At 42.9% G+C, this 25,752-nt stretch overlaps 2 protein-coding genes and 1 long non-coding RNA gene across 12 annotated transcripts in view; 1 reads left to right on the top strand and 2 right to left on the bottom strand.

Annotated features, from left to right (window-relative positions):
- LOC120820734 (LIM domain-binding protein 3-like) overlaps positions 1 to 6,060 on the bottom strand; it is a 29,796-nt gene extending 23,736 nt beyond the window's left edge. For 7 of the 10 annotated variants that reach the window (XM_078104899.1, XM_078104902.1, XM_078104905.1 and 4 more), the window contains exons 1-2: positions 2,009 to 2,173; positions 1,714 to 1,909 (exon numbers count right to left, since the gene is read on the bottom strand). In XM_078104899.1, the coding sequence (XP_077961025.1) occupies positions 1,714 to 1,809 (96 nt within the window). In that variant the 5' untranslated portion in view covers positions 1,810 to 1,909; positions 2,009 to 2,173. Of the gene's footprint in view, positions 1 to 1,713; positions 1,910 to 2,008; positions 2,174 to 5,738; positions 5,841 to 5,953 lie in introns of those variants that run through there. The other 3 variants (XM_078104900.1, XM_078104898.1, XM_078104897.1) reach the window with 3 other exon arrangements.
- LOC144409511 (uncharacterized) lies at positions 5,821 to 10,885 on the top strand. Its single transcript, XR_013467981.1, has 3 exons — positions 5,821 to 5,879; positions 7,861 to 7,909; positions 9,765 to 10,885. It is a non-coding gene; the product is annotated as an uncharacterized LOC144409511 (long non-coding RNA).
- On the bottom strand, positions 6,499 to 23,864 carry LOC120821042 (melanopsin-A). The gene is made up of 12 exons (XM_040179400.2): positions 23,717 to 23,864; positions 22,075 to 22,329; positions 13,697 to 13,839; positions 12,561 to 12,694; positions 11,657 to 11,860; positions 11,390 to 11,561; positions 11,103 to 11,279; positions 10,901 to 11,008; positions 10,121 to 10,316; positions 9,862 to 10,026; positions 9,026 to 9,085; positions 6,499 to 8,649 (listed from the first exon to the last, which is right to left on the bottom strand). Exons 2-12 carry the CDS (start codon positions 22,261 to 22,263, stop codon positions 8,485 to 8,487), a joined length of 1,713 nt encoding a protein of 570 aa, XP_040035334.2. The 5' UTR covers positions 22,264 to 22,329; positions 23,717 to 23,864; the 3' UTR covers positions 6,499 to 8,484.
- Positions 23,865 to 25,752: the final 1,888 nt, after the last annotated feature.

Genomic DNA, 25,752 nt, shown 5'->3' with positions numbered 1-25,752 from the left:
TGCAGCTAACAAGGAGTAAGCCAACTGCACCTCTGGTCTATATTGTCTTTCTTCTCCTCTATGCATCAAATCCCTTCCAGGAATAAATGCAGATGCTCTTCGGACCTTGGGACACGTTTCCCTGCACTCTGGTCGATTTCTGCACCGTCATTGAAGGTCAGCAGTCAGAAATCCGTCACTCTATAGAAACACACTAACCTGCATCACAACATAGAGGCTTGAACCTACTCTAGCTTTTCTGACGTTCAAGTTCTGGTGCAAGTTTCAGAGGATTCAGATTCCTGAGGATTCTGCGTGAGCGTCTGCGGTTGAGGGAAGCATTGTGATTGGGGGTGTTTTTGTTGTGAGGGGGGTTTATCTGCCTCGATTACTATTTTGCTGAATTGTTAATACAAACAGAAACAATGTATTAACTATTTAATAATGAATCGTTTTTTATCATAATTTTAAAGCTATAACGCGGAATATTCAGTGGTTCCAGTTCCTCTATTGCGAACGTTTTTTGTCTGATTCCGTCATAGTAAAGTGAATAATCTGGTGCTTTGGGTGAAACAAGCAATTTAAGACACATTTTGTACATTAAACAAATGAACTCTATTGGTTACTAATGAGTGATGCTTAGCTAGAAGTGGAAGCAATACGCAGGCTATTTTCTACTTCTACGCTGTCTGTAGACAGATATCAGACACCACAAAAACACTGCGGATCTTCCTCCATCGGCACCTGCAACCTTGAGGGGAGGGGTTATGTGTATTATAATATTTTATAGACAGCAGTGAGATAATGGAGGGAGGTCAAAGATCACAGCATCCGGAACACCCGCGCGGCGCTCCAGAGGGAACAAGTGAGGAGCATTTTCTCTCTTCGTCTCTGCTCTATTCGGAGAAGCGCGGCTGTGAAACCAACACCAGCTCCAGTTTTAGGCCGGCCGGCGGCTCTGCTTTCGGCTTCCCTGACAAATCCGGCAGCCGTCACGGCAGCGGCAAGCACTGAGTCTGAAATGATTCTGAGTAAGCCCGACTCGTCCGGCAAGTTTAGCCTCGAGGCCCTTTTCTCACGCAACAGGAAGGAGACAGAGAACTGAGCATGAAACGTGAAGCAGGAGAGATGGAACGACTGCGGTTTCTCCCGGTGGTACGACAGAGTAGATCGAAAGGGATTCTTTGCCGCCATCGGATTCCATTCATTCAGGTTTGCGAACAGACTTGCAGTTACTTGCAAATGACCTCGCTGCGAACGACGTGTCTCCTCTCATCCTTGAAGTTACGCTTCCTCCATGTGAAAACTTTACATTAATGTATTTTTAATGGTTTTATCAGTATGGTACTAGAACTAATTCATAGAAAACCACTTTAACGATTTAACGATGGGATTTTGATTGACATACAAATCAGAGAAAGATAATCAAGAATCGTATTATTATGAGAACATTAATGTCCTGAAACAAATAATTCATTCGGTTTTAATTCATTTGAATTGTCTTTTCAAAGGCTTTATACATTGTTTTATTTTTCCTTACTTTTGTAAAGCACTGAATAGTTAGAAAGGTGCCATACAAAGAAAGCCGCTTTCTTCCTTTAGGGGGGCATCTTATTTTAATAGTGGATGGAAAAGAGATGACAGGTATAAACAACAAATGTCTCTCGCTTGTTTTGAAGGAGATGCGATTTCAGAGACAAAATATAAGTTTAAAAAAAAACGATATTTTCTTACCCTGGAGATGGTCAGGGGCATGTTGAAGTCCTTCCCTCCCTGCAGCCTGAAGCCCCAGGGCCCGGGGCCCGGCAGCGACACGGTGTAGGTGCTCATTGTTCCACGAAAAGTTCCTCCAAAAAGGACGACGGGGATTAAACTTTTTATTTCAACACCCAACGGCAGCTGGATGGAGGTGTGGCTGTAGAAGGAGCCTCTAGAAGGAAAACGTAGCAAAATATATTAAATGGGTGAAACGATGAAGAACAAACCTGAAAATGTAATTATTTTTTAAATACGCCACAAGTCCACAAACCAAAACTGTGAGACAAAGAAAGAAGAAGAAGAAGCAGAAGCTGAGAGACGAGACAGAAGAGAACTTGTCTGCTCAGAGGAGCTGAAGGGACAGCCTAAGAATAGCCAGAGATAGCACTGTTGCATTGTGGGGGGGTGGATGGCCGAGGCGGGGTGAGGCAGGGTGAGGCAGGGGCGGGCGAGGGGGGTATTGAAGCAAAAAGGAGGGGGGCGTGGACTTATATGGTGTGAAAGGGGACACCCGGTATGCCCGGCTCGCCGTGATTCACCGGGGCTAATATAGACCCAGCGGATGCTTCTGGACTCCCTCACCCACTGCCACCCTCGCTCACACCCCCACCCTCCCTCACCCACCCGCTAACGCTCTGGGTCTCCCTCGGACCCAATCAGGGGCGATGCCAGGAGTTGTCTCATTATCGTCGTGGTGATAAAGGCCCAAACTGAAATGCTATCCGTTGAGTGGCTCCGATAGCTGAAAGGTCAGCGGCAGATGGGCCGCGGCCGTCGAGGTTGCAGGTTCAACTCCCCCCCCCCCCCCCCCCCCCCCAAAACGGAGACGCCTGCAGCTAAGCATCAAATCCCAACCTGATCGGCCTGGTCACCAATCGCCACAAACAACAACTAAGACTTTAAAGCAGTGCACTTCCCCCCCCCCCCCCCCCCCCGTTAGCATTTCAGCTACAGAGACACTTCAAACTAGATTTTTTTTTTTTGCATGCAATATTTTAGAAATAAGAGGTAACGAATGACCCTGTTTTAACTCTGTTTTAACTTTTTTAAGATTTTAAAGAACACTATACTGCAACAATAAAATTAAACGATAGAATTAAAGAGAATTAAACATTTTAAAATGTGATGCCACAAATAATCTGCACAATTTTCCCCTAATGACTGATCATCATTGTCATTGTGTGTTTGTAACGGCAGATAATTGTGTTAGAAATGGCCAAACGGACGATTTCAGTCGGACTCTCAAAGATAATTAAGTTTATTATCAAATATGTCATATTTTACTTAAAAATCTCATATATCAACACATTTTCATGTTAGTACGTATCTAACATCACTATTTTCAGTGGCAGATTGATCCACATTTCTAGTGAGTATTTCTGTGGCAGCAGAACAGTGTGTGTGGGGTTGACTAAATATAAACTAGTGTGTGAAGAGGTCACCCAGAGAAACAGTGAGGCTCATTGATGCTTTTTTAATAGTTGCTTAAAATAAACGAAGATATTTACCTTAAGCACCAGTATTTGAACCACAGTATATAAAATGACTTCCTGATAAATAATTGACGTTCGACATTGTGCAGCTGTGATTACAAGTCAAACTAGACTCGGCTTCTGTCTGTAGAGGAGCAGTATGTTGCAGTAATGGTCTTTTATTTTGGCAGGCACTAACAACAGGTGAGAATTCCCCGACATAAACACACACGCAGGAACACACATGCACACGTACACACATTCACACAGCTGAGCCGTCAGCCTGTGTGAGGTTCCGTGTAATGCTTACAGAAACGTGTTAAATAACTTTAACTCAACTAAACCTCACCACACGTTGTCGCACTCGGTGTCACGCTTCATGATTGGGTTTCGTTTTCTTCGTTTTGTCTCCGATGATGAGAGACATATTCTGTGTGACCCGTGTGACATTCCGTCAGGGGCATAAAAGTCCTGTTAAAGGATTTGACACCCGTGTTGAGTAAGAGGTTGCTAACATCTCTCTATTAGCTCAGTTTTTGGTCTGTTTGGGTCTTTTTTTTATGTTTTAACGTAAAAAGCATCCAAATAAGTTCATGAATGGGAGGTGTCATTGGGGGGCAGTGACGGACGAGCTGATCCCAGAGCAGCCTGATCTGCTCAGCCGGTTATGTCACCGGCTAAGTTTAGACCTTTGTCACAGAGAGGAATCTGTTGCAGGGAGCTTTCCAACGGACCGCCGCTCTTCTCAAAAACCATTTCAGGTCCACATAAGTCTATAAAATTCAATGTAACTCTCCAGAGATGCACATTAACAGATGCGCTGGATGTAATATTTCAAATAGTGCGTAATCTACCTCCATGTTTGCTGGTTACACCTCCGTTGTGGGTGCGACGCAAGGCCTTGAGTTACGTATCAATTTGACTTCCTGTGTTTGTGGTTTATATTCTCTCCACGCCAGGCTCCATCTATCTTGGAGGCAACGGTATTCACTGCACCGTTGTCTCTGACAGACGGCGTCGTGCACCTTCATCTTCTTCCTCCTCCTCCTCTACGGCCTTCAGGCTGAGACACACAAAGCACGAAGGGGGGTAAAATGTGATCTGTGTCGTCGTGGAAACGAAACAGATACGCACAGCCGGTGCGTTTTGACCCGAGGAAAAGGATATGGATGAATGCCCTTTGGCTATAAAATATCACGCACCTGAAGATTTCTAAATGATGGCAATAAAGTTACGCTTATTGTGTAATTACTATTCATAATGCCTTGTTGTATATTTTAGGGAAAATAAAATAGTAATATTGTGTCTACAGTCATAGAAAAGTCAATAGTAATATTCTTACATTTGAAAATGAACTTGCCAGACAAACTCTACTAACAGATACACACCAAACACGCACGCACACACACACACACACACACACACACACACACACACACACACTCACACACACATCACCCTCCTCGTGTAGCTGGGAATTGTTTTGTCGCTGCTTTCCATGATCACTTTGCTTTGTCGTGAACTGAAAACAATACTTTGCGGTCTATATTTGCACCCAAAAGTACTCAAATCCTTTACTTCAGTAGAAGTAGTAATACCACACCGTAACAATACCATTGTTTGAAATATTAGTGTACTAAAAGTATGTTAGTATAATCAAGAGAATGTAGTAGCAGTATAAAAATGTGCTGTTACTGTTGCACTAGATATGCATTAGATGCATTGCATTAGATATTAACTCAATTGATTTGATTACTTTTGCACTCATGTAACATGTGGGCGGATTCTGAATTATTAACTAATGATTATTTTTATTGTGACCTTTTCTGTAAAGTATTTTTTCGATTTAAGTTCATGTAAAGAAATATTGAGAAACCGTCAGTTACCCAAAGCCCAAAGTCACACCTTCACAATGTTTATTTTGTCCAACGGCCCAGACTTCAAAATCACTACTCATAGATTGTGATTATTTATAATATCTAAAAAGGGAACACAGACAATCTTTGTTTAAAAAAAACATGATATGTTTTTACATTAAATACTTCAACCATCAAAATAGTTCCCGGTCAATATTCAGCTGTACTTGTATAAACTGTTGGGAAGTTAATGAGTCATCATCATTTATAACCCTTTGTATGCTTTGTGTGTAAACATCTCAATGTGTAAAGTAGTTATGATGAATAAGGCTGCGTAGAAATATAACTTGGCATGAAAATAAAATGACTTTTACGGTAATGGAGTTAATGTAATTAGTTTAGTTAGTAAAAATCTGCTAAAATGTTCGTTCACAATGTAAATGAACTGACTTGAATATAGATTTTTGCATTAGTTTTATTATTTCTGGTGAATACTATAAATCGGTAGACAACTTGAGACTGAAGGAAGGTTGATAGAAAAAGTGATGAATTGCACTCGTTATTTTGTGTCTTTCACGTTGACATCCAACAACAAACCGCCACGCTAATAAAAAGAGAGCTCGTTTTTAGTGAGTTGCCACAAACTGATCACGAATGTGCTCAATGTCTTCACCTTATATCTCAGGTGAGCTGGCAAACAGACCCACCCGCTGCTCCGGCAGCACTGTGCTCCGCCCCGCCGGGCCGCCCCGCGCACGACAGTCAGCGCACCACACTGAAAGTGGAACAACGCGAGGTGAGGGGGCACAAACAGGTGGGAAAAGCCGTGTGTGTGTGTGTGTGTGCGTGTGTGTGTGTGTGTGTGCGTGAGGTGGCCGAGCAGCCTACCTGTCGCCTACCTGTTCGTCGCCCTGCAGGCTCGTGAAGCGAAAGCAGCGACCGTGACAGGCTGAGGTGCCCGGCCGGGGCAGAGAGCAGGGAGGCCGGGGAGGCCGGGGGGGGAGGAGGGGTGTAAACCGTGGATTATCATTAGCGGGGTTTTTTATTTAAAGAGACAGGAGTCCGGTGGGAAAACTGAAATACACCCAGAGGAATATATATTCTTTTCATCTATCTTTATATATAATATATATTTTTTGCAAGTAGGTTTGAATTGACAAATATTACAGTATTTCACAATGTTATTCATGGTACGCTTTATTTTAGCGTTAGCCATTTGTTTGTGGTTGTTAGTTGTCTAGAGATTTGTCGTTGCGGTTAGCAATAAACAGCATGCTTTTGTCCACAAAAATGCAAACAGCCTCTGAAACTCACTGACAAATGCAATAAAAAAAAATTTGCAGGGAAAACATTGTGTGTAAAATCTGCAAATTGGCACAATATAGGTCATTTCTGTCACTAGAGAGGAAGGCACAGATATCCGACAATGAATATAATGAATCATAGATATTTATTATTATTATTATTTAGAAAAATAAACAACATCAACCACCATCGAAGTAAGCAGGAAACAAATCTACAATAGATTACCTTGTGTTCCGAAAAAAGTACAAGAACCAGAAACTTTATTAAACCAGAATTAAGATGACAACACCTCCATTTAATTATGTACTGCATCAAACTTCCGCAATATACTGTTAAGTACTTTCTTCTTTATATCATGAAATAGTTTAACAGCCTGTTTAAGCATCTAATATGTTTATTGTTCAGTTACTTTGATTACAAACACTTACACTTGCCATGTGTTATTCTATAGAAATGTTCAGAAAGACTTAACGAATACACAAATAACTTCACTCAGACCAACAAGTCAGATGGGCTTATCAAAAGTTGCTTCACAATCTATAATGATTTCCCTTTTCACCCTCGTAACACCATCAGCATCACAATCACATTTCCTCAAAACTGTCCTACAGCAAAATACACACTTTAAATATGCAATTAACAACACAATAGAAAAAACACACAAGTATAATGGAAAACAAAAATTGAACCACAGGGAAACATTTATTATATCTTGTTCATTAATAAAAGTGCAATTGCAGGCCTCAGAGATTTTAAGTTTTGGTGAAATAAAGAGGAACATTTGATTCAATGTGAGGAAAGAGGAGGGAAATTGTAGCCATCATAACTAAAAGATCTATTGGACGTGATGTCAGTTTATTACACGGTCACATTCCATGAAATTTAATTTTAACAAGCTTTTTCTCCATTTTCAGGGTTGTTTCTGGTTTGAATCCGGTTATTTTACCATTTTGCGCTCCATTTACCGCAATTATAATCAAACCAAATTCCACTCAAACCCTTTTCCCCCTGTACAACAGACATATCAACCATTAGCTAAGCCCCACGCGATGATTGGACGATCTCTGTTCAGTGGAGGAGGGAAATAGAAGGCTTTTGTTTTTCAAATTAAAAGTGGGGTTTCATGTAGCATCAGTCTAAAAGAAACCAAAGAAACGCTCAACTCGTACGTAACACTGTACAGGATTAAGTGTGAAACACACAGATAAATAAATCAAAAACAACCAATAACAAGAACACAATATGGTAATGATAGTATTATTTAGTTTTTGTAGAAAAATTGAAAAGTGCGCTGCAAAAAAACTCAAACATCTCGTCTCACATTAGTAACTTTTCCTGAAACACCATTATTTTTTTGCTTAAGAGCTGGTGGCCTTTCCGTCAATCTGGGACGAGAGCTCAGGCGCAGGATTGGGATTTTCTTTGGGTCAAATTTAAAGTAAAACAGCTTGGCTTAACACTGTGCGCTCTCCTATTTGTACTTTCTATAGACAGAGTCGAACTCCACAGAAGAACCACCTGTGACTCCGTATTATAAAGGTAAGAGGCTTAAATAAAACAATGTAGGTATTCCAGGCTTTTAATCCTTTAACTCATAATTTAAAGTAGTTTTAAAGAGCAATTTAACACTGTAAAAACCTGACATTTACAGAGCAGTGATTTTAAATCAATGAATAAGTGACATAGGACCTGGCATCAACACAGATATCGAAATTAAGATCACAAAAGTTCTGTATTAAATTGTTTAACAAATTAAAATATTAAAAAATTGATTAAAAAAAATCGGCTGAATACAATTTAACCTTTTTTTGCAGAGGGAAAAACTTTTTAAAATCAAATGTAAGGGAGCTTCACACATTTATTTTTCATTCATCTTGGCACGGTTCCCCAAATGAATGTGTGTGAGCAGAGCGTGACAATGCCGTTGCATTGTGTGGAGGGTGTGAGGTTTCATCGGTCCCTCTCATATAGCAAAAACTAAATGCAAAAGAAATTGACATAAATTTTGAGGTGCAGGACTTCTGAAATGGAATGACTTCTTTTAATATTGTAGCTCGTTTCTAAACGTGTGTAAACGAGAGTGGAGGTGAGCTGGTCACGTGGCTGCAGGTGCTCTACCCAGACCCCGCCCCCGGGTGGCTGCTATTGGCTGTCTTTGGGCGGCCATTGCAAGAACCATTGCGCCCGGTGGGAAGGAAGGGGCTGGTCTCCGAGGTGATGACGATGCTCGGGATTCGACCAATCGTGCTTCTCCTATCGCGTCCCTCTGCAAAATCCGTCTGTCAGACCGAAAATACACAGATATCATTTTATATTAATGATTCTTTCCTTCAAATTTTGGGGGATTTAAAAAAAGGAGTACAGGTTTTTTACATCTGGATTGGAACGCAATTACTTTTATTAAGTATTGGACAAGTTATAGCACTCTGAGACAGACTTTTAGAGGTAAATACATTTAATATTAATAACTGAATCAGCACAATTTTATTACACAAATTTCAGGGCAGTATTTAACACAAGTTCAGAAACACGTATACGTTGGGTATATTATCTCTAATATCTGGTATCTACTACTACAATGACACCAAAAGCTTAAGTAAGAATATCTTGTACAAGCATTTGATAATTCATGATGGATAAATAGACGTGACTCACGTTTGGGATGCTGCCGCGTTCACTGACTCCTGCCATGGAGATGTCAGTGTCATAGGACGTCTGGAAGAAAAAACAAACACAGGTAAGGCTGTAAGGGGATTATCATACGAACCAGCATCCTGCAGCAAACATTCTTGTTAGATGCGATGATATTAAATCATTAGATACACCTAAACTAGATTTTAATCAAATCATCAGAATCCGTAAGGCAGAAAAGCTTGATAAACCATCTGTAATAAATCACACAGAATTATATTATAGCTTTAAAAAAGAATTCTTTCAATGATTAACATCAAAAGGAGAAGAGATTCTTTTCTGATCTGAGGGGAAAAGCTAATCGAGCAGATCAAAGAGCACAAAAAATGCAAAGTTCAACAGATTAACGTGAACACCGGTGTTATGGAAGAAGATGCTCGTCGTTTAACTGCCTCAACTGACCCTTGAAGTGACCCTGAATCCCTGCTCCCCCTCAGGTGACCCGCTAACATCGCCCTCTGAGTCCGATCTAACGATGATAATCTACACAGAGAGTCTTCTTGCACAGTCTGCAAACCCCTTGTGGCCTGTTGTTGTCAAGCTGCGTCTTTGAGACACTTTTCAATGTCCGTTTTTTGGGGGCTTTTCTGTATAAAGAACTAATATAGAGAAGTCAACTACAACTCCCAGCATGCACTTTAGAAAGAACAGATCCCCATGCTTCACATTCTGATTCTGCAATGGTTTTTGTTGTGTCTTCCAGAAGAAGACTTTGTGTTTGGGATGAAAGGAACATTAAGCAACCATTAAAGCCAAAACACACAAAACAATCCAACCAAAGGAGGCGAGAAGGCGTTTACTTTTTCAAAGATGCCCGAGTCGTGGCTCTTCATCTTGGACTTGAAGCTGGAGGAGGGTTTGAATTCGGGGAGCTCGGCGGTGTCTCTGCCGATGTCACAGGACACCTGGCGGCTGGCGGGTCTGGAGCCCACGCTCGAACCGTCGGCCTCAGTGTCCGTCAGACACTTCGAAGACAAAACAAACAAAAAACGCTTTGAGACACGCGATCGGCCTCACATGGACTCACGCGCGCCGCCGCCGTTCCCGATGCGAGCTCACCGATTCGCTGTCGGAGGCGGAGGAGAGGCGGGAGTTGCGGCTGCCCTGCCGCCTCTGCTGGCTGCTGATGTCGGAGGTCTGGCTGGTCACGGTGGAGCGCCGCGTCGACCTGAAGCTGCTGCTGGCCGAGCGGAGTTCGCGAGGAGGAACGCAGAGCAGAACGCCGAGGAACGGGATGTACTTAGCCAGCGCTATCCTGCGCGGAGAGAGATCACAACGCCATTGAGACGAGGTGGAGGACTGGATAGAGTGGCCCCGGAAGGTCGAAGGTCGACTAATTCTCCTTAACCGATGTTAACTACAGTTATATAAGCTGTTTACTTTTTCATCCTGCAGCTTTCACATCTCATCATGTGTGTCCGTGTGGGATTAATTCCCCACAGTCGAGTCGTTGTTCAGGTTAACCGAGCAGCGGTTAGTTCAGATGAGCAGATGTTTAGTGCTGTCAAATTCAAAAGAAATGAACTGGAAGCTCAAGTTATGTGCAGATTTGAATACGGTTTGTGGTTCACTGTCAGTAAGGTGCGGCAACACGTTGCTTTAGTGAAGCTCCAACTCAGTGCAGAGATTTGAAAAATCAGCCGACCAAATTACCCATCATGCAACACCGAGACACTGACTAAATGTAAGTTTGAATCACTCTGTTCTTCTTCTGTTTGTACCAAAACTATTGAACATTTAAATAATACATTCGCTGTTCAAAATCATAGCATTTAAATTAAAAAAATCTTAGTTTAAATAGACAATAAAAGCATTTTCGACCGCGCGCGTGTGTGCTACCTGTATTTTGGGTGCGTGATGGCGTAGATGATGGGGTTGTGGATGGCTGACGCCTTGGCGATGACGGCGGGCACAGAGTTCATGTAGGGAGTCAACATGTCTGCGTACCTGCAGCAGAGAAACAAAGCAACAAGGAGATAACACCTTTTCCTGGTGCCGGGTGGGCGGGAGGATTTTTTTGGGGGGGCGTGTCGGTTTTTACCCGGCGAAGGCGGTGAGAGCGACGGCCGAGTACGGCGACCAGGAGACGACGTAGAGCAGGATGACGATCAGAGCGATCTTCGCCATCTTCCACTCGTTCTGCAGCCGGTGGAAATTCTTCGTCGAGTCTCGACCGCTGCCGTGACTGTGGATGCTGCCGTTCATTTTCCCCACGGCCCTGAAACACACACGCGGCCTTGTGTTACCGTGACGACAGTGAGTCGACACTCTCTTTTATGTGTTCATCGGGAAAAACAAAAAACGGTAATCAAACGCACACAGACTGACCGGTTGGTGACGCGGATGGCGCGGAAGATGAAGAAGTAGCAGTAGATGATGATAAAGAGCGGCAGGAAGAAGACGAAGATGAAGAGCAGCATGGTGTACGCTCGCACCGACGGGGTAAAGGTCATGTAGTCCCACGTGCACGACGTCAGCAGGCCCTCGGGGACGTAGGCGCCTGACGGGGGAGACACAGGGAAGTTTCAGAATCCCGTCACGCTGTTGGATGTGGCACAAAAAATCCTAGATGATACTGAGGAATACGGTTCTCACTCCAGCCGAAGAACGGCGGCAGGCTCCAGCCGAGGGAATAGGTCCAGGCCCCCATGAGGATGAGCAGGGCCCGCCTCCGCGACATCATCCCGATGGAGGTCAGAGGTCGCGTGATGACGAAGTAGCGGTCGAGGGCGATCACCGTCAGCGTGATCATGGAGCAGATCCCGAAGAGAGCGCCGCAGAACGCGTACAGCTCGCAGCCTGGAGGCGGAGGAGGCACAGCTGAAACCTCTCTGCGATGTTAAACACGTCGCTTTTATTGATCCTCACTCTGAATCAACGGTGTCGTGCTTCTTGGAGCCGACGTTAACCTCGAGGAAGGCAAAGCGACCTCCTCTCTGACGGCTCAATCAGTGCCACTGGGGCATGTTGATCTCTGCAGCTCGGAATAGTTGATTATTTGTGAAGGACAGCGTCGGATCGTCTTTTATTAGTTAAAACGTCTTGTGCAAAAAAAGAAAAAAAACAGCTTGTGTGAAATGTGTGAACTGAGCCTTCAAAATAAAACAAGCAAGGAAATTGGCTAATGTGAAATCTGGTGTTTTATAGGCCGAGCAGGTGTCAGTTTACGTTTTATTAATGAAAAGCTGCGAGTCATAACCTGCCTCAAATTAAAATGACCTCTGAAACGTCTCCTTCTGAGGGACACTGAGGGGGGGTGGGGGGGGCGACTGTTTTTCTCTGAGCTCAAGTTCACTAATTCACACAACTTTTATGGTGGGAAGAGAAACCAGATGTGAAAGTGAGTCGGTGGAGACAGATGAGACAAAGTGCACCAGAGGAAAGAGTGAGAAACTGCTGCTGCTTCAAGTTTCAAGATTTTATTCAGGGTTTAAGAACAATGTCTGTGCACGTGTGTGTGTGTGTGCGTGTGTGAGTGTGTGTGTGTGCGGTGGGGTACCTTTCTCTCCAAAGATCCACCTCTTGTGCATGCTGGTGGTGAAGAAGATGGGCGCCTGGGTGACGCACATCAGGAGGTCTGTGATCGCCAAGTTAATGATGAACATGTTGGCCGGCGTCCGTAGGCTGCGACTCCTTTAACACACACACACACACACACACACACACACACACACACACACACACACACACACACACACACACACACACACACACACACACAGTGTAGTCCATTGACCACTTAGACGAGCGACTGCTTATTTGCTAGATTGGCTAGATTGGAATTAATTGAGCTTTGAAAAGATTTACAGAAATCATTTTTTTTTAAAACTCAACAATAAGAGTTTTTGTGATTTTGACGTCTTTGCGAAATCAGGTTTTCATAATCAAGGCTCCTCCCGCTGTGATGAGCAGGAAGCCGCCGTTAACCGGCTGAGTGAGCCGTGTGATTGCATGAAGTCCGTTTCGCAGAGGACGAGGAACAGCCGGCACGGAAAAATCACTTAGTGCCGCTTCTGTTCTATAATTAAAATGAAATCAATGAGGCACACGCCACAGACATCAAGGTCCGATTGCAATGAGAGATCAATTGCTGTCCCATGAATGGTGCCAATCAATATGTGAGCCGAAGTCATCTGAGGCGCTTAAGCTTCTTCAAAAGACTCCAAGATGAAAGAGGAGAGCGTGTTGTTGATGGAAGCAGGCAGCCGCGACACATTAAAGAGGATGCAGACGTAATGCGGAATCCACCTCTGCTCTGAAAACCAGGGCTTCTTCTTAAGGAGAAGCTTTAAGCGGACAAACTCCAATTATTACCACTTCTAACTCCGTCTTTCCTTTAAAGACTTGTTTCACTTCTTCTTTCAACACGGAGGACAAAATGAATCAAAATAAATTCCTTTTGTACGGACTGCCTCTCAAAGCCTCTCAAAGAGCAACAGCATTTGAAAAGTTAGTCATGCTTTTATCACGTGGGCAAAATTTGCATTATTTTTTTTTACAATCATTAACTTCATTATCAATTACATTGTTGAAACCTGCATGAAAACGGCGTGGTATTCTAATTGTCATGTCATGAGTGCGCGTAGGAACGCGCGTTGTCTGATTCTGAAGGATGGATCCATTTTTCCGTCTTACTTGCTGAAGGCGTATATGACCAACACGTTGCCGATGATGCCGGTGATGCCGATGGCGAGGATGACGGAGCCGATGGTGTAGTGGGCGTGGTCGGGCACGTCCACTGTGGGGTAAGGGTGCGGGGCACGGGACACCATCGCCACCTGGACGGCCAAAGAAGAAGATGGATCAACGCGACGATGCTGCGGGTTGAATACAGATCACATTAAAAGGTGGATTGAACACGTGAACAAGAGCGGCTTGTTGTTTCATTATTTACAAGTCACAGAGCATCTGCAGTTAAACACATGCCAGGAGTCCATTTCTTCTCATTAATTTGCTCTTTCAGGGACTGATTGTTGTTTAATTAATTTTCTGTACTGACTGCAGAGTAGATAACTGTATGAGAAGTGATTAAAAAGTCCTTTGCTCGGATGCCATGATTCCAGACAGTGAAAACCATGACATCCACAGACGGCTTTAAATCATCACGTACACCCGCCCGAATTCCTTTTGACGAGTTCAACACATCACTGTTTCTAATTAGCTCTGAGCTCCATCCCTCCGTCTTCTTCATACGCTCTCCCTGTTGCCACGTCAACGGCATAATCGTCATTCCGCCATCATCAGAAATATAAATCAGAGCTAATCTAAGTGAGTCGAGCAGCAGCCTCACTGAAGCTGTAATGATTGAAACCACAGCTCCACCAAATAAAGGATTCTATTTTCATTTGATTTAAAAGATATTGGCACCAGCAGTTTTGGCACTATGTCATAAACCGCTTCGAGCTAGTGTTAGGACGTCATAGTTCAATCTATATCATCTATTTAAATGCGCGTGTAGTGTGCACATGTGCAGTCGCGTCGCAGTGAACGCTCTCGAGCTTTGTTTTCAGCAGGTAACCATGGTTACAGAAGATGCTTCACAAAGCGTGATTAAACAGGAGCCGAACCATTTAAACAGGCGCAAACAAAGCGAGATGTCGATGCTGCCGTGAGCCATGAGAGCATAAGTCACATCCGGTGGGTTTTTGCTTCAATGTGCAGTATGTTATTTTGGGTTTTGTTTTTTTTGCTCACAGCTACGAAGGAGGAAGAAGAAGCTGCGAAGGACACGGAGGCAGTGATGGAGTTGGACTAGTTGTGACAGCCGATGCAGCAGGAAACAGACCGTCTGACCGACCGCAGCCTCAAAGCTGAACCAAGCAATTTGAGGCAGATTGAACATTTTGGAGTCACAAGTTGATCAAAAACGGCAACTTTGCCTTATTTTCATCAAGTAGGAGACACAAAGATGATCACAGACACCTCCAAATATGATCGGCTAAATCAGCAGCTAAAGCAACACATATATATATACAGTATATATATTTATACATGTAATATGATATATATATATAAATATCTCTCCTCACTCTGGGATGTTGGGTTCATTCTGTTTCTCATTAATGATTTTCAAAATTGAATCTAGTGTCTATTTTAGTGGATATAAAAATAGGCCATAAAACTATAGGAGGATTATTGAAATGTGCAGCAAGTGGAAGGGAGAAAACATGAAGTCCTGTCATTGAAAATGCTCATCCAGTCTCCGGCTTTTCGTTGAGCGAACCTTCATTATAAAAATGTTTTTCCATCTCGTCAGCGAGTGTTTCCGGCTGCGAGCACACCAATCCGTCCCCGCGTCATCCGCGGCGAGTCGAGGGCGGCGTGTCCTGTCACGAAGGATTCGGCGTTTAGCTTTTCCTGCTACCTTTGATTCAGCCAGGCTCGGTCTGATCCCCCCAAAAAACGACTGTCCTCCCCACCTGTGCTCCTACTAAATGTTAAACAGACCTGTCAACAGATGGAGAATCTTATCTGAACCGGGTGTGAAGTGGATCATGTTGGCAGGCAGCAAGCAGGAATCCATTTCTACTGTAATTACGTAACACAATCACGCCGTGTTCCTCCGCTACATAGAGCTTAAGCAGACAGCTCTCTCTCTCTCTCTCTCTAGTTCACTTTCCAAAATCGCTCAGGATCGAATTTCGAAATCCATGTTTATTCGCTCTCTTTTTTTCCTCATTCCAGTCCACCTGGTGATGTTTCTCTGGTGACCCGGTGTTAACGGAGTCTTCTGCAAGTACAAGAGTGAAGAAAGCATTCAAAGCCAACCACACTATTTGCATGAGGGCAGAACAGCCAATGTGGCTGTTTGTATTACCTAACCACTAATAGTACTTATATTACAACAAGTACTACTACTAGATCTATGTGGAAGAAGACGTTTCTACTAGTTCACTTTTGCTGAATTATTCGACTTGGCCGGGTGTAAATAATGGTTGAATAAGATTAACAAAATTGGGTTGAGACATCTATCAAAGTTGGGATGAGAATCTTTTGTGTCCATGGTTGTTTGTCTGCCTGTTTGTTTGTCTGAGTTGCGATGTGCTTGTTTGTGCGTCTGCCGGTGTGTCGGTGTGCCCGCCGCTCCGAGCAGCTTTGCTCTGACGTCGAGTCAACCACCATCGGAGGAGATAAACAGACTGAGGCGACAAGAGCATGATGGGAAGAATACGAGCGAGGCAGCGCGTTGTGTCCATTCGTGTTCCCATCAGCTTCGGCATGTTTAGGAGCAGAAGTCTCGAGGTCAACACTCATCATGCGATTAAAATACAAACACAAAGTGCGCCACAAAGCCCAAAGCCCCCCCAACTCCACTCCTCCCATAAGAAACATTCCTAAAAGTGCATTGCAATAGTCAATCCTGTCCGCGTGCGTTAGTGTCTGTAGTAGCTTGAGATTTAAAAAAACGGTGGCAAGTGTCTAATGTTCACCTCCGGTTTAATACCAGTTTGCTTCCAGTTCACCTCCAGTTCATTACCAGTTTGCTTCCAGTTCACCTCCAGTTCATTACCAGTTTGCCTCCAGTTCAACTGCAGTTCACCACCAGTTTAACACCAGTTTGCTTCCAGTTCAACTGCAGTTCAGCCCGGGTTTAATACCAGTTTGCTTCCAGTTCACCTCTAGTTCACCTCCGGTTCATTACCAGTTTGCTTCCAGTTCACTGCCAGTTCAGCTCCAGCTCACCGTCTGTTTACCACCAGTAAAAGGCTTTGAGGTCTGAAAATCAAGTAATGCTTACAAAGATAGAACACACGCACACACACACACACACACACACACACACACACACACACACACACACACACAAGCACACACACGCAATGCACACACACACACACACACACACACACACACACACGGACACGGTGCCATGCGTGACTTGATAACCTGTAAGGCACAAACAAACATAAACAAACACACAAATGTTCCATCTGAACACACACAGTATGTGTATTACGACTGGAGGAGGTGAAGTCAAACTGTAACAATTCTAATCATCGGCTCAGCATGTAATTATGTCTGTATGTGTTTGATAAACACATTTTGTATTTGGGTGAATAAAAAGGTTTTTAAAAAAGATATGAGCAGCATTATACATACAGTATTTTGACTTTTTCACTTCTCTTCTTAAAGAAATGTGGAGCTAATATTTTTTTGAAAATTTACCATGACATTTTCCAACTTAAAGTTCTTTCCATGAGTTTTTTCCCCAAACATTTCTTGACTTAATATTTTTTTACATTTTTTGACCTAATATTTATTTACATTTTTCCCATGATTTTTTTACCAAATGTTTTTCAAAGACTTTTTTTCAAAATATTTTTGAAACATTAACATTATTTGGACTTATTTTTCACAATACGTTTTGACTTTTTAAAGCTTTTCTTTGCAATATTTTTCAACTTTTTACTTTTATTTGACAAAAACTGAATAAATAAGGCAGCAGTTATGAACAATACGGCTCCTCTCGATATAGTGTGAGGGAGCAAAGAGCGTCGGGCCTCTTTTCATCAGTCAGCCTTGAAAGCTTCCCATAACTGACTGAGCTGCTGTGTCACATGATAACCACACGCATTATATATATACTGTATGCGTGTGTGCGTGTTCCCCGTCTCTTACACAACAGGCACTGGAACAGATTCAGGTCAGCGTTTGATCCTCTCACAGATCAATAACTCAAACAACACTGTTTGCCACGGATCTCATTAAGTCTTTCATTCCTGCTGTAATCAAGCTGACAAAAATCCTGATTGTGTTTGTTTGCTTTTTTTTTTTTTACAAATGAACTGAAATGAAAAGGCACGAATGTCCTCAGAAACCAAAGCAAATCGGTTGTGCGTTTTCCGGGACCCGACAGATCTCATGCACATGCAACACTTTATTCTCGCGTGGCTTCACCCTCAGACGGATTGATGCGGAGCTCTGCGCGCTGAGACTCGCTGAGCCGGTCAGCCATTTGAACTCATGTCATGTACGCGTCGAAGGAGACTACAAGTCAGTAGTGCTGCATGGATAGAAAGTGGAAAGACAGCTTTGCTTTCTTTTTTAATCCTCAACACACATCTCTGAAATTACCTTCCACAGTTCTGATTTTTTTCACTGCCACTCAATCAAACGAGCTCCCAAAAATGGATTTTAAAAGCGTAGCTTTTTATCCCTCCTCAGTAACTCTTTATTGTATTATAGGAGAATCAAATGTCCGGGTAACAGGGCAGAATGTGACTGGCATTGTAAGAGACCGGTGACGGCTAACACTGGCTAACACTGATGTTCTCATTCTAAAAGAACGAGGGTTTCATCTATAAACAGTAAAAATCCATTCAGCTGATGGGTCCGTGCTGTGGATTTTTGAGTGATTTGTGAACCAGTGATTCTCAAAACATGTTTGAAATTAAGATCAAACCTGTGAAATCAAGGGTTTATATTTGGTTGGATTATGCGCTAACGTTTTGAACCTGACCCATCTGTGAACTTCCTTCCTCAGAGGAGAGTCAACAGATCAGGACTTTATTATAATTAAAGCCGCTTCTACGACACCAGGATCCTTTGGGGTTTGGAAGATACAAGTTTGGGGCCAGCAGGAGGGATTATTTACTGATTATCGGCATGAAAAGGGGTCTTACATTTGCTTTTGACATGTTGCTCAATCCACTGTGGATTCATGGCCTTGTTATTTCCCACTAAAAGTATTAACAGTTTTCTAAAGATTCACGGGTCAATTTCCATCTCCGAAATACAATTAATAACAGACGCTTTCTATGTTCTTAAGCGTGTTCCCATCGCTGCAATATCACGCGGCTTTAACATGAAGTTAAATGAAGTAATAAATGAATGATCTGCTCTCTTTGTAAGATATTGATCACAGAAAACTAGAGTGACTAGAAGGAAAAACATCAACCTCAAAGCCTTTTTGGATAACGATCAACGGGAATACAAAGTCTATGTTTTTTGGACAAAAGCCTTCAGATCTTGATGTTTATAAACTGATAGAAAAAATAGATTATTACATGGATTTCAGTTGGATTATCGGGGATGTAAAAAGTATTCTGACCTCAAATTCTTCTTCAAAATAAGTTTTTATCAGCTTCAAACACTGGAAGTATGAAAGTAAAGGACGGTTATAGATGTGTGTAGTAAAAGTATTTCAATCTCAAGGAGTGAGCAGAAAATTAGAAAACATTGTAGTCCATTGCTTGAATGGATGAACTCTCCTCTTCTTTAAAGAATACAGTGTGTAGGCGTTTCATTCCGGGTCCTTTAAACCTACTTCAGTTCAGAGTTTGGGTATAAAAGAAAATAAAGGATTTAAACAGGGGATCTTCTGACCTTATAAATCCAGCCGCCGGCTTCACCTCCAGTGAATTATCCGCTAACGCACATATGAAACAGACTTTCATATTCCTCATTATGGCCTTAAACCCTGCTGTGTGTGTGTGCGCTATATATTATACTGGCTGCACATAGTTCCTGCTATCAATGGATCTTTTTTATCCTTGCTGTCTGTTTTCATTCCCCTCATGCCTCCTTTTATTTGTTCGGGGAGGACTTCCTGCATCTTCTTCGGCCTCCAAACTAAATGACACAATATGCTGTAAGTCGTGTATCCTCCCAAAATGACCAGGGGTGGAATGCAAGTACTTTTTGTGTTTACTTCAGTGCCACATTCAAGGAAAAATGACTTCTCAGATTACGGTTTTTCATTCCGCCTGTCCAGAGGAAAACACGTGCCTCCAGAAGTGCTGATTTTGAATGTTTAAGATAAACTGAAGGAAATACTCTCCGAAGGAATCTTGGTTTTGATTGTAACTAATACTTCAACTGTACGGTATCGGCCCACACCTGCCTGCCATCCTTCCTTCTGTGAGTCACACGGTGATGAAACGTCACCAAAATCCCTGCACCGCCTCCACGAGGCCTTTTTGTGACGTATCGTCTGAAAGGAAACCGCTGCAAACGGTTGACATAGCGGTCAAAACATTCCGCCTTCATCCATATTTGTTGTCGTTTCACCTGTTTTCTCTCACCTGTATCAATGACAGCACCATCAGTTACGCTTATGTAATTACAATAACAAAATCAGGCGAATGATGTAACATGTTTTTATATAATTCTACACCAATGCGGTGAAGCACAGAGGAGCGTCTTGTTGTCCGACTACAACAGGACACTTTGTACTACAGTAGGAAACAGAAAACGTCTTTTTGACCTTTAACCCCTGAGGACAAAGAGGTGGAGGAGAGGAGAGAGGCCGGTGGCTCCATCTCTGATCGGAGCTCTTACCTCAAATTGAGGGCAGCCGAGCGGTGACAGAAGGAAGCGCTTTATTGAGTGCAGCCACAGACGAATCATCTTCTCTGAGACCTTATTGTCAGGGAGAACTCATTCCCAGGCCGATAACGTCTGTGGGAAATCAGCTTATCGCTGGTTTCTGTGTGTGTCCCCACTAGTCACTGGAAAGTTGGCACGAGAGTGACTCACATTAACTAACGTCCAATCAATACAACGTCAGTGTTCTGACTAAAAACGCCAATGTGGGTTGTGTCACGTGCAAGCGCCCCGTTTCCCCCTCGCTCCACCTAATCGGGTCATTCTGCTAGTCACCCATCGGCGGTATCAGTATCCAAACCCCCCCCGCCGTCACTCACTCACTCGGTGCCAGATGGTTCTCCACACTGATGCCAGACCGATTCCCCCCCCCGGTGCTCCCCGTCCTGTCTTGGACTACCCCGTCCCGCGCCTGCGGTCTGCCGTATACTGCATCTGGGTCCGTGCCTCGCCCGTTACAGGTTGCTTCATCAACACGCAGCAGTGGGGAAAATGCCCCCATGCGCACATGGACACACAACCTAATCCTCAGGAAGTGCGTTATCAGTCCTCCGCCCGATCACCTGCACATCCTGCAGGTGTGTGCAGTAACCCCGACGCTGCAGGACGAAAATGAAGTCAGCCTTTTTTTCAGCATGACGTCTGTGCAGCTCCGAGGTGTCGGTGAAGCAGAGCGATAAGGAGACACACATTTCTGCACCGTATCCCTTAATCTGTGAGTGTGTGTGTTCCGATACCACAGCAGCAGCAGCAGCAGCCTCTCTCAGCATCAGACAAAAATTAAGATGCATTATTTTTGCTGTGTGTTTACATAAAGCTCAGGGGGGGGGGTGATGAACCAAACAAAGCCCCCGGAGGAGAAAATGCCGACGCGTTGAAGAGGTCGCGTCGCGCAGGTCAGCACGTCCTCCATCCTGTCTCCCTCTGTAAACATCTGCATTTCCCAACCTCTCAGTCAAAGTCTCTCAGATGGAGAGCGACACAACGCTGCGACGGCAGACGAACTGAGTTGAACTGAGACGGCTCAGCAGAAAGCGGTGGAGGGTTTGAGCACATGCGCAAAGATAAACACCAGTTCAGATTGTTGCTCAAGTATCATCATAGGCTGAACTAATACATACAATCGTATGTCAAACTGTGAGAAGTGTCCATTAAATGTTGTTTTTATTCCTCTCTAGCCAAAGGGATTTCTTTTAATAAGAAGATTGACTCGATATTGTCAACAATATATGACAATAATATTAGTAATCTTGTGTCACTGTATTTTGAAAATATTTTATAATAATTTTGATTATGTGTCGAAGAGCGCAAATAACTCTGTTGAAGATTTGTCTTTAATATTAGATACTGGCAATTGTTGTTTTCTGTATATAAATTAGGTAATCAGATTGTTTCCCGATCAATAAGACTGATTTCTCAATTCGACATTATCTAAATGACAATTAAAGAGGTCCTTTCTTTTTGCCTCCTTTTTACATTTTATTTTTTAGCAATTCGTGATTAAGGAACGAAGGAGTTCGTGTTAACCACTTCATTAAATACACATTCAATAAACCCTTCACGAGTTAAATGCACGCAGAAGGAAAAGAGGATGGAGGCATTGACATTATCTTAGAAGCATGCACACGTCTTATAATCCATAAAACGACCTCCAGCCACGTGGAAAAAATACCCAGAAAGTTACTGACCGTCGAAGCCGCCGAGGCGGGAAACTGGAGCCCCGCCGGCCGGTACGCATCCAGCGCCGAGCCGTTGGCGGATGCTGCAGACAGAGCCAGGGTCTCCGCTTGGGCCACCGGGCAGTTCGGCTCGTGGTCGCCGCACGGGAGGATGCTCTGCTGCGTGGGAAGCAGCAGCTCGCTCTCCCCGGCGTTCATCCCCTCCCACACACACACACACACACACACACACGCACACACACACCTCCTACTCGCGCCCCTCCTCTGTATGAGAGAGAGAGAGAGAGAGAGAGAGAGAAAGAGGAGGGACAGGTGAGTAGATGTGCAACAGGTGGACAGGAACATGCAGGGACTTCTAATGGACATTTGCAAAATATTTGTTTTGATGCAACTTGTGCATCTCAGACACATTCAGATTATTAAATTAGTTCAAGTACATTTTTCCTGCCGTGCAATGACATTATTTGTTACATGGGCGCATGACAAGTACATAGTGACTGTACTGAAAGTGCTTCCTGCTCCAGTAGATTATTTCATGATAACATCTACAGACTGCAGAGTCTAAACAGGGTAAATGTACACAGCTGTGCTTTGCCATGCAAACAGTTCCCAACAGATACAAACACGCCACAGGAGAGAAATCAATACAGGAAACAACAGGCTTGTGTTTATTTCACTGCGTCTGCTCCTCCGTCTCCAGTGAGTGTCTTAAAGCTGCTTTCTTTCTAAAAGCCAGCAGGGGGCGACTCTTCTGATTGCAAAAGAAAGTCAGATTGTAATTTACATGAATCTGTTAATATGTGACCCTACTTCTCACTTGATTTATAATCCTAGTAAACAATGTAAATATAATTATGGGGATTGTAAAGTCGTGTTGTAAATGTTGTGTTGTATTGTGTTTTTTTTAATACTTACATTACTAACATTAATACTCAATGAATTAATTCAGACTGATCTGACATCAGTTACTGTTTCAATACATTTATTGATCAAACAGCTGATGTTAGAAGAGAGAATAAGTTTCATCAAATTAAGTGTTTGATTTTAAAAGATATGTTAAATATTTCATTATATCTGTTCAGGGTTTTTTTTTAAAACAAAAGAAAATTGGGATTTAGCATAAATACTGCACTTTAGTTATGGATGATTTAATGTGTTCATAACTTCAATGCAGCATCTGGTGGAGGTGGATGTAATTTAAGTGAACTCTACAAACTGCTGCGTAGTTTAATCACACAGACTACGTGTGTGGAAATATAAATAAAAATATATGTTTCCAAGTGTGAGAAAGGGTAATTGTACATAAGTGTCCTTGGTTCACATCTGGTCGGGTTTTTTGTGGTTCCACATCTTTCTCGTCCTTCATTTCCTGTCATCTGTCCACTGTAGCTATCACATAAAAGCATCACATCCTGAAAAAAATAGTTAAGAATGGTGAAAAAATGAAAGAAAAAAACAAACAGCTAATTGAGTTCTGATTCCTGAAAGGTGAATGACGGAATGTAAAACGTTTCCGTTTGTTAAAAGAATATAAAATATTATACATTATATTTGCCTTAAATTAAAAATCTAAATATGCCGTGAACACTTCAAAGGACATGAACACATCCGAATGTCACAGAGTTAGAGGGGTAAAGGATTTTCTCTGTACCTGAATGAGTATTGAGAAGTTGAAAGTGAAAATCCAGAACCGGAAACAGAAACTCAATCAGCTCCGACGTCGTAAAGAAGAGTAACTTCAGCCCAACTCTAGTGACCCCCTGGGGAGAGGGGGGGCAAACGGGTAATTCAGCTCCCGGTTTTTGTCTTCAGGAGTTCTGATTCCGTGAGGGAAACACTCTCCTGTTCTCCGTCATTCACTTGTCTGCTCAGGTACTTAACTCTTATTTACCTCCGGATTAATTTAATGCAGGAAAAAACAACTGAAAAACAAAGCAAGCGTCCAAACAAATCTGCTCACTTAGAGTTCCACTCCTGCAGCTCTCAACTAAGTCCTGGTGCATTCAATCATTCACAAGGTGTTGCGGAGGAAGTGAGAGGATGAGAAAGCAGATTCACTCAGTTGGACATGTTTATAAAGCAGCGAGACACACACACACACACACACACACACACACACACACACACACACACACACACACACGCACATGCACGCACGCACACCTTCATGTGAACACATTGTGTCAGTGGGATGTGTGTGTCTCTAGGTCAGCGCTCTAATGGAAAGTCATTACGTTGATTATCTGCTGACCTGATGCTTGGACACTTTATGCAAATGGACGAGACAAGGACGAACTGATCACTCATTCAACCGATGAACACACGACTGCACAGTGTGTGTGTGTGTGTGTGTGTGTGTGTGTGTTACTCTGTCTCTAATGGACGACTGAGATCAAACTGAAATCACTTCAAATGAATTTTGACGCCCAAATCTGCCACAAGTCAGCGACCGCTCTAAAAATGAGCTTTTCTCATCAGGAATTTAAATCATTCATTAAATATGAATTGAGTTAAGTTTGAATTGTTCTGAATACGCATAAACGTTGACATAAACAACCCACCATGAACCAATTTGACAAACAAATCTTTCTGCGGAAACATTCTACAACGTGATTTCAAGGATATTTGATTCAAATGATTAAACATTTAAATGTGAGTGCGTGCTTTTGAATAACTCCCTGGCGCTTCACGTAGATTCTTTGCGCAGGAGGCACAGAGAAACACTCAGCAGGACACTTAAACTTCAGCTAATTGAGAATGCAACAGGAAAAAAAAGAGGAGAAGAGCTTAAGTCGCAGCTGCTGACATCAACCGGTTTAAGAATAATCACCATTAATGTGTTAATGTGTGTTAATGTGTGTGTAACCCGCATCCATTTAATCACCTTAACTGATGGGGAGGGATGTAGGACATTGACACGTAAGGACACACAAGGACACACAGAGAAACTTGAAGGTCGTGCCTCTCAGTTGGATTAAAGGTCTGTATATTCCACACAGATGCAGCATCCACAATGATTTAGAAACGGCATTAAGCCTGAAGGGAAAGGTAGATCGGGTCCATTCTCTATTCTTTAATTGTCCTTCAGCTGGCGGGAGATCTTCTTTACAAATATCTACCATTTAGGATGGAGGTACTTCTTCTCGTCTGACGTTTTCTTCCTCCTACACGTCTCTAGCAAACACCTGTATGCTTTTACCGTCAGACAAATTTCACATTTTTCAGCAAACCTGCTGATGTTTTCCACCGATCTGGTGCTCGTCTGTCTCTCAGGACTTCTGCTTGATTGCCAGCTGTTGCAAGAAGCTCCAGGGTGGAGGTGTGTGTGTGCGGGTGGAGGTGTGTGTGTGTGTGTGTGCGCGGCTGAGGGCATTAAAAAAATGAAAAGAAAAAAAATGATTTTTCGTTAAACCTTTAAATGAATTTTCTGTCAATCAGACGTATCATTGGTCACAGGCACAACCTTATTCAAAATACTCAATTATAAACCTGTTTTAAATGGATTTTTCAGAAAGAATTGCACTTTCTGATTCCTGTTTGACTTTTTGACACAAAAAACACAAAATTACTTTTACCGAAAACCAGCTGCTAAACGATCACTGCGTTCAAAAGACGCCTCGTGGAAAGTCAAGTGCTGTTATGTTGCACACGTAGCGTCCAAAAGACCTTAATGACAAAACTCCCATC

This window comes from Gasterosteus aculeatus, chromosome 6 (genome assembly GCF_964276395.1).
Source record: "Gasterosteus aculeatus chromosome 6, fGasAcu3.hap1.1, whole genome shotgun sequence".
NCBI classification, from domain to species: domain Eukaryota; kingdom Metazoa; phylum Chordata; class Actinopteri; order Perciformes; family Gasterosteidae; genus Gasterosteus; species Gasterosteus aculeatus.
This window is presented reverse-complemented; position numbering and strand designations above follow the sequence as displayed.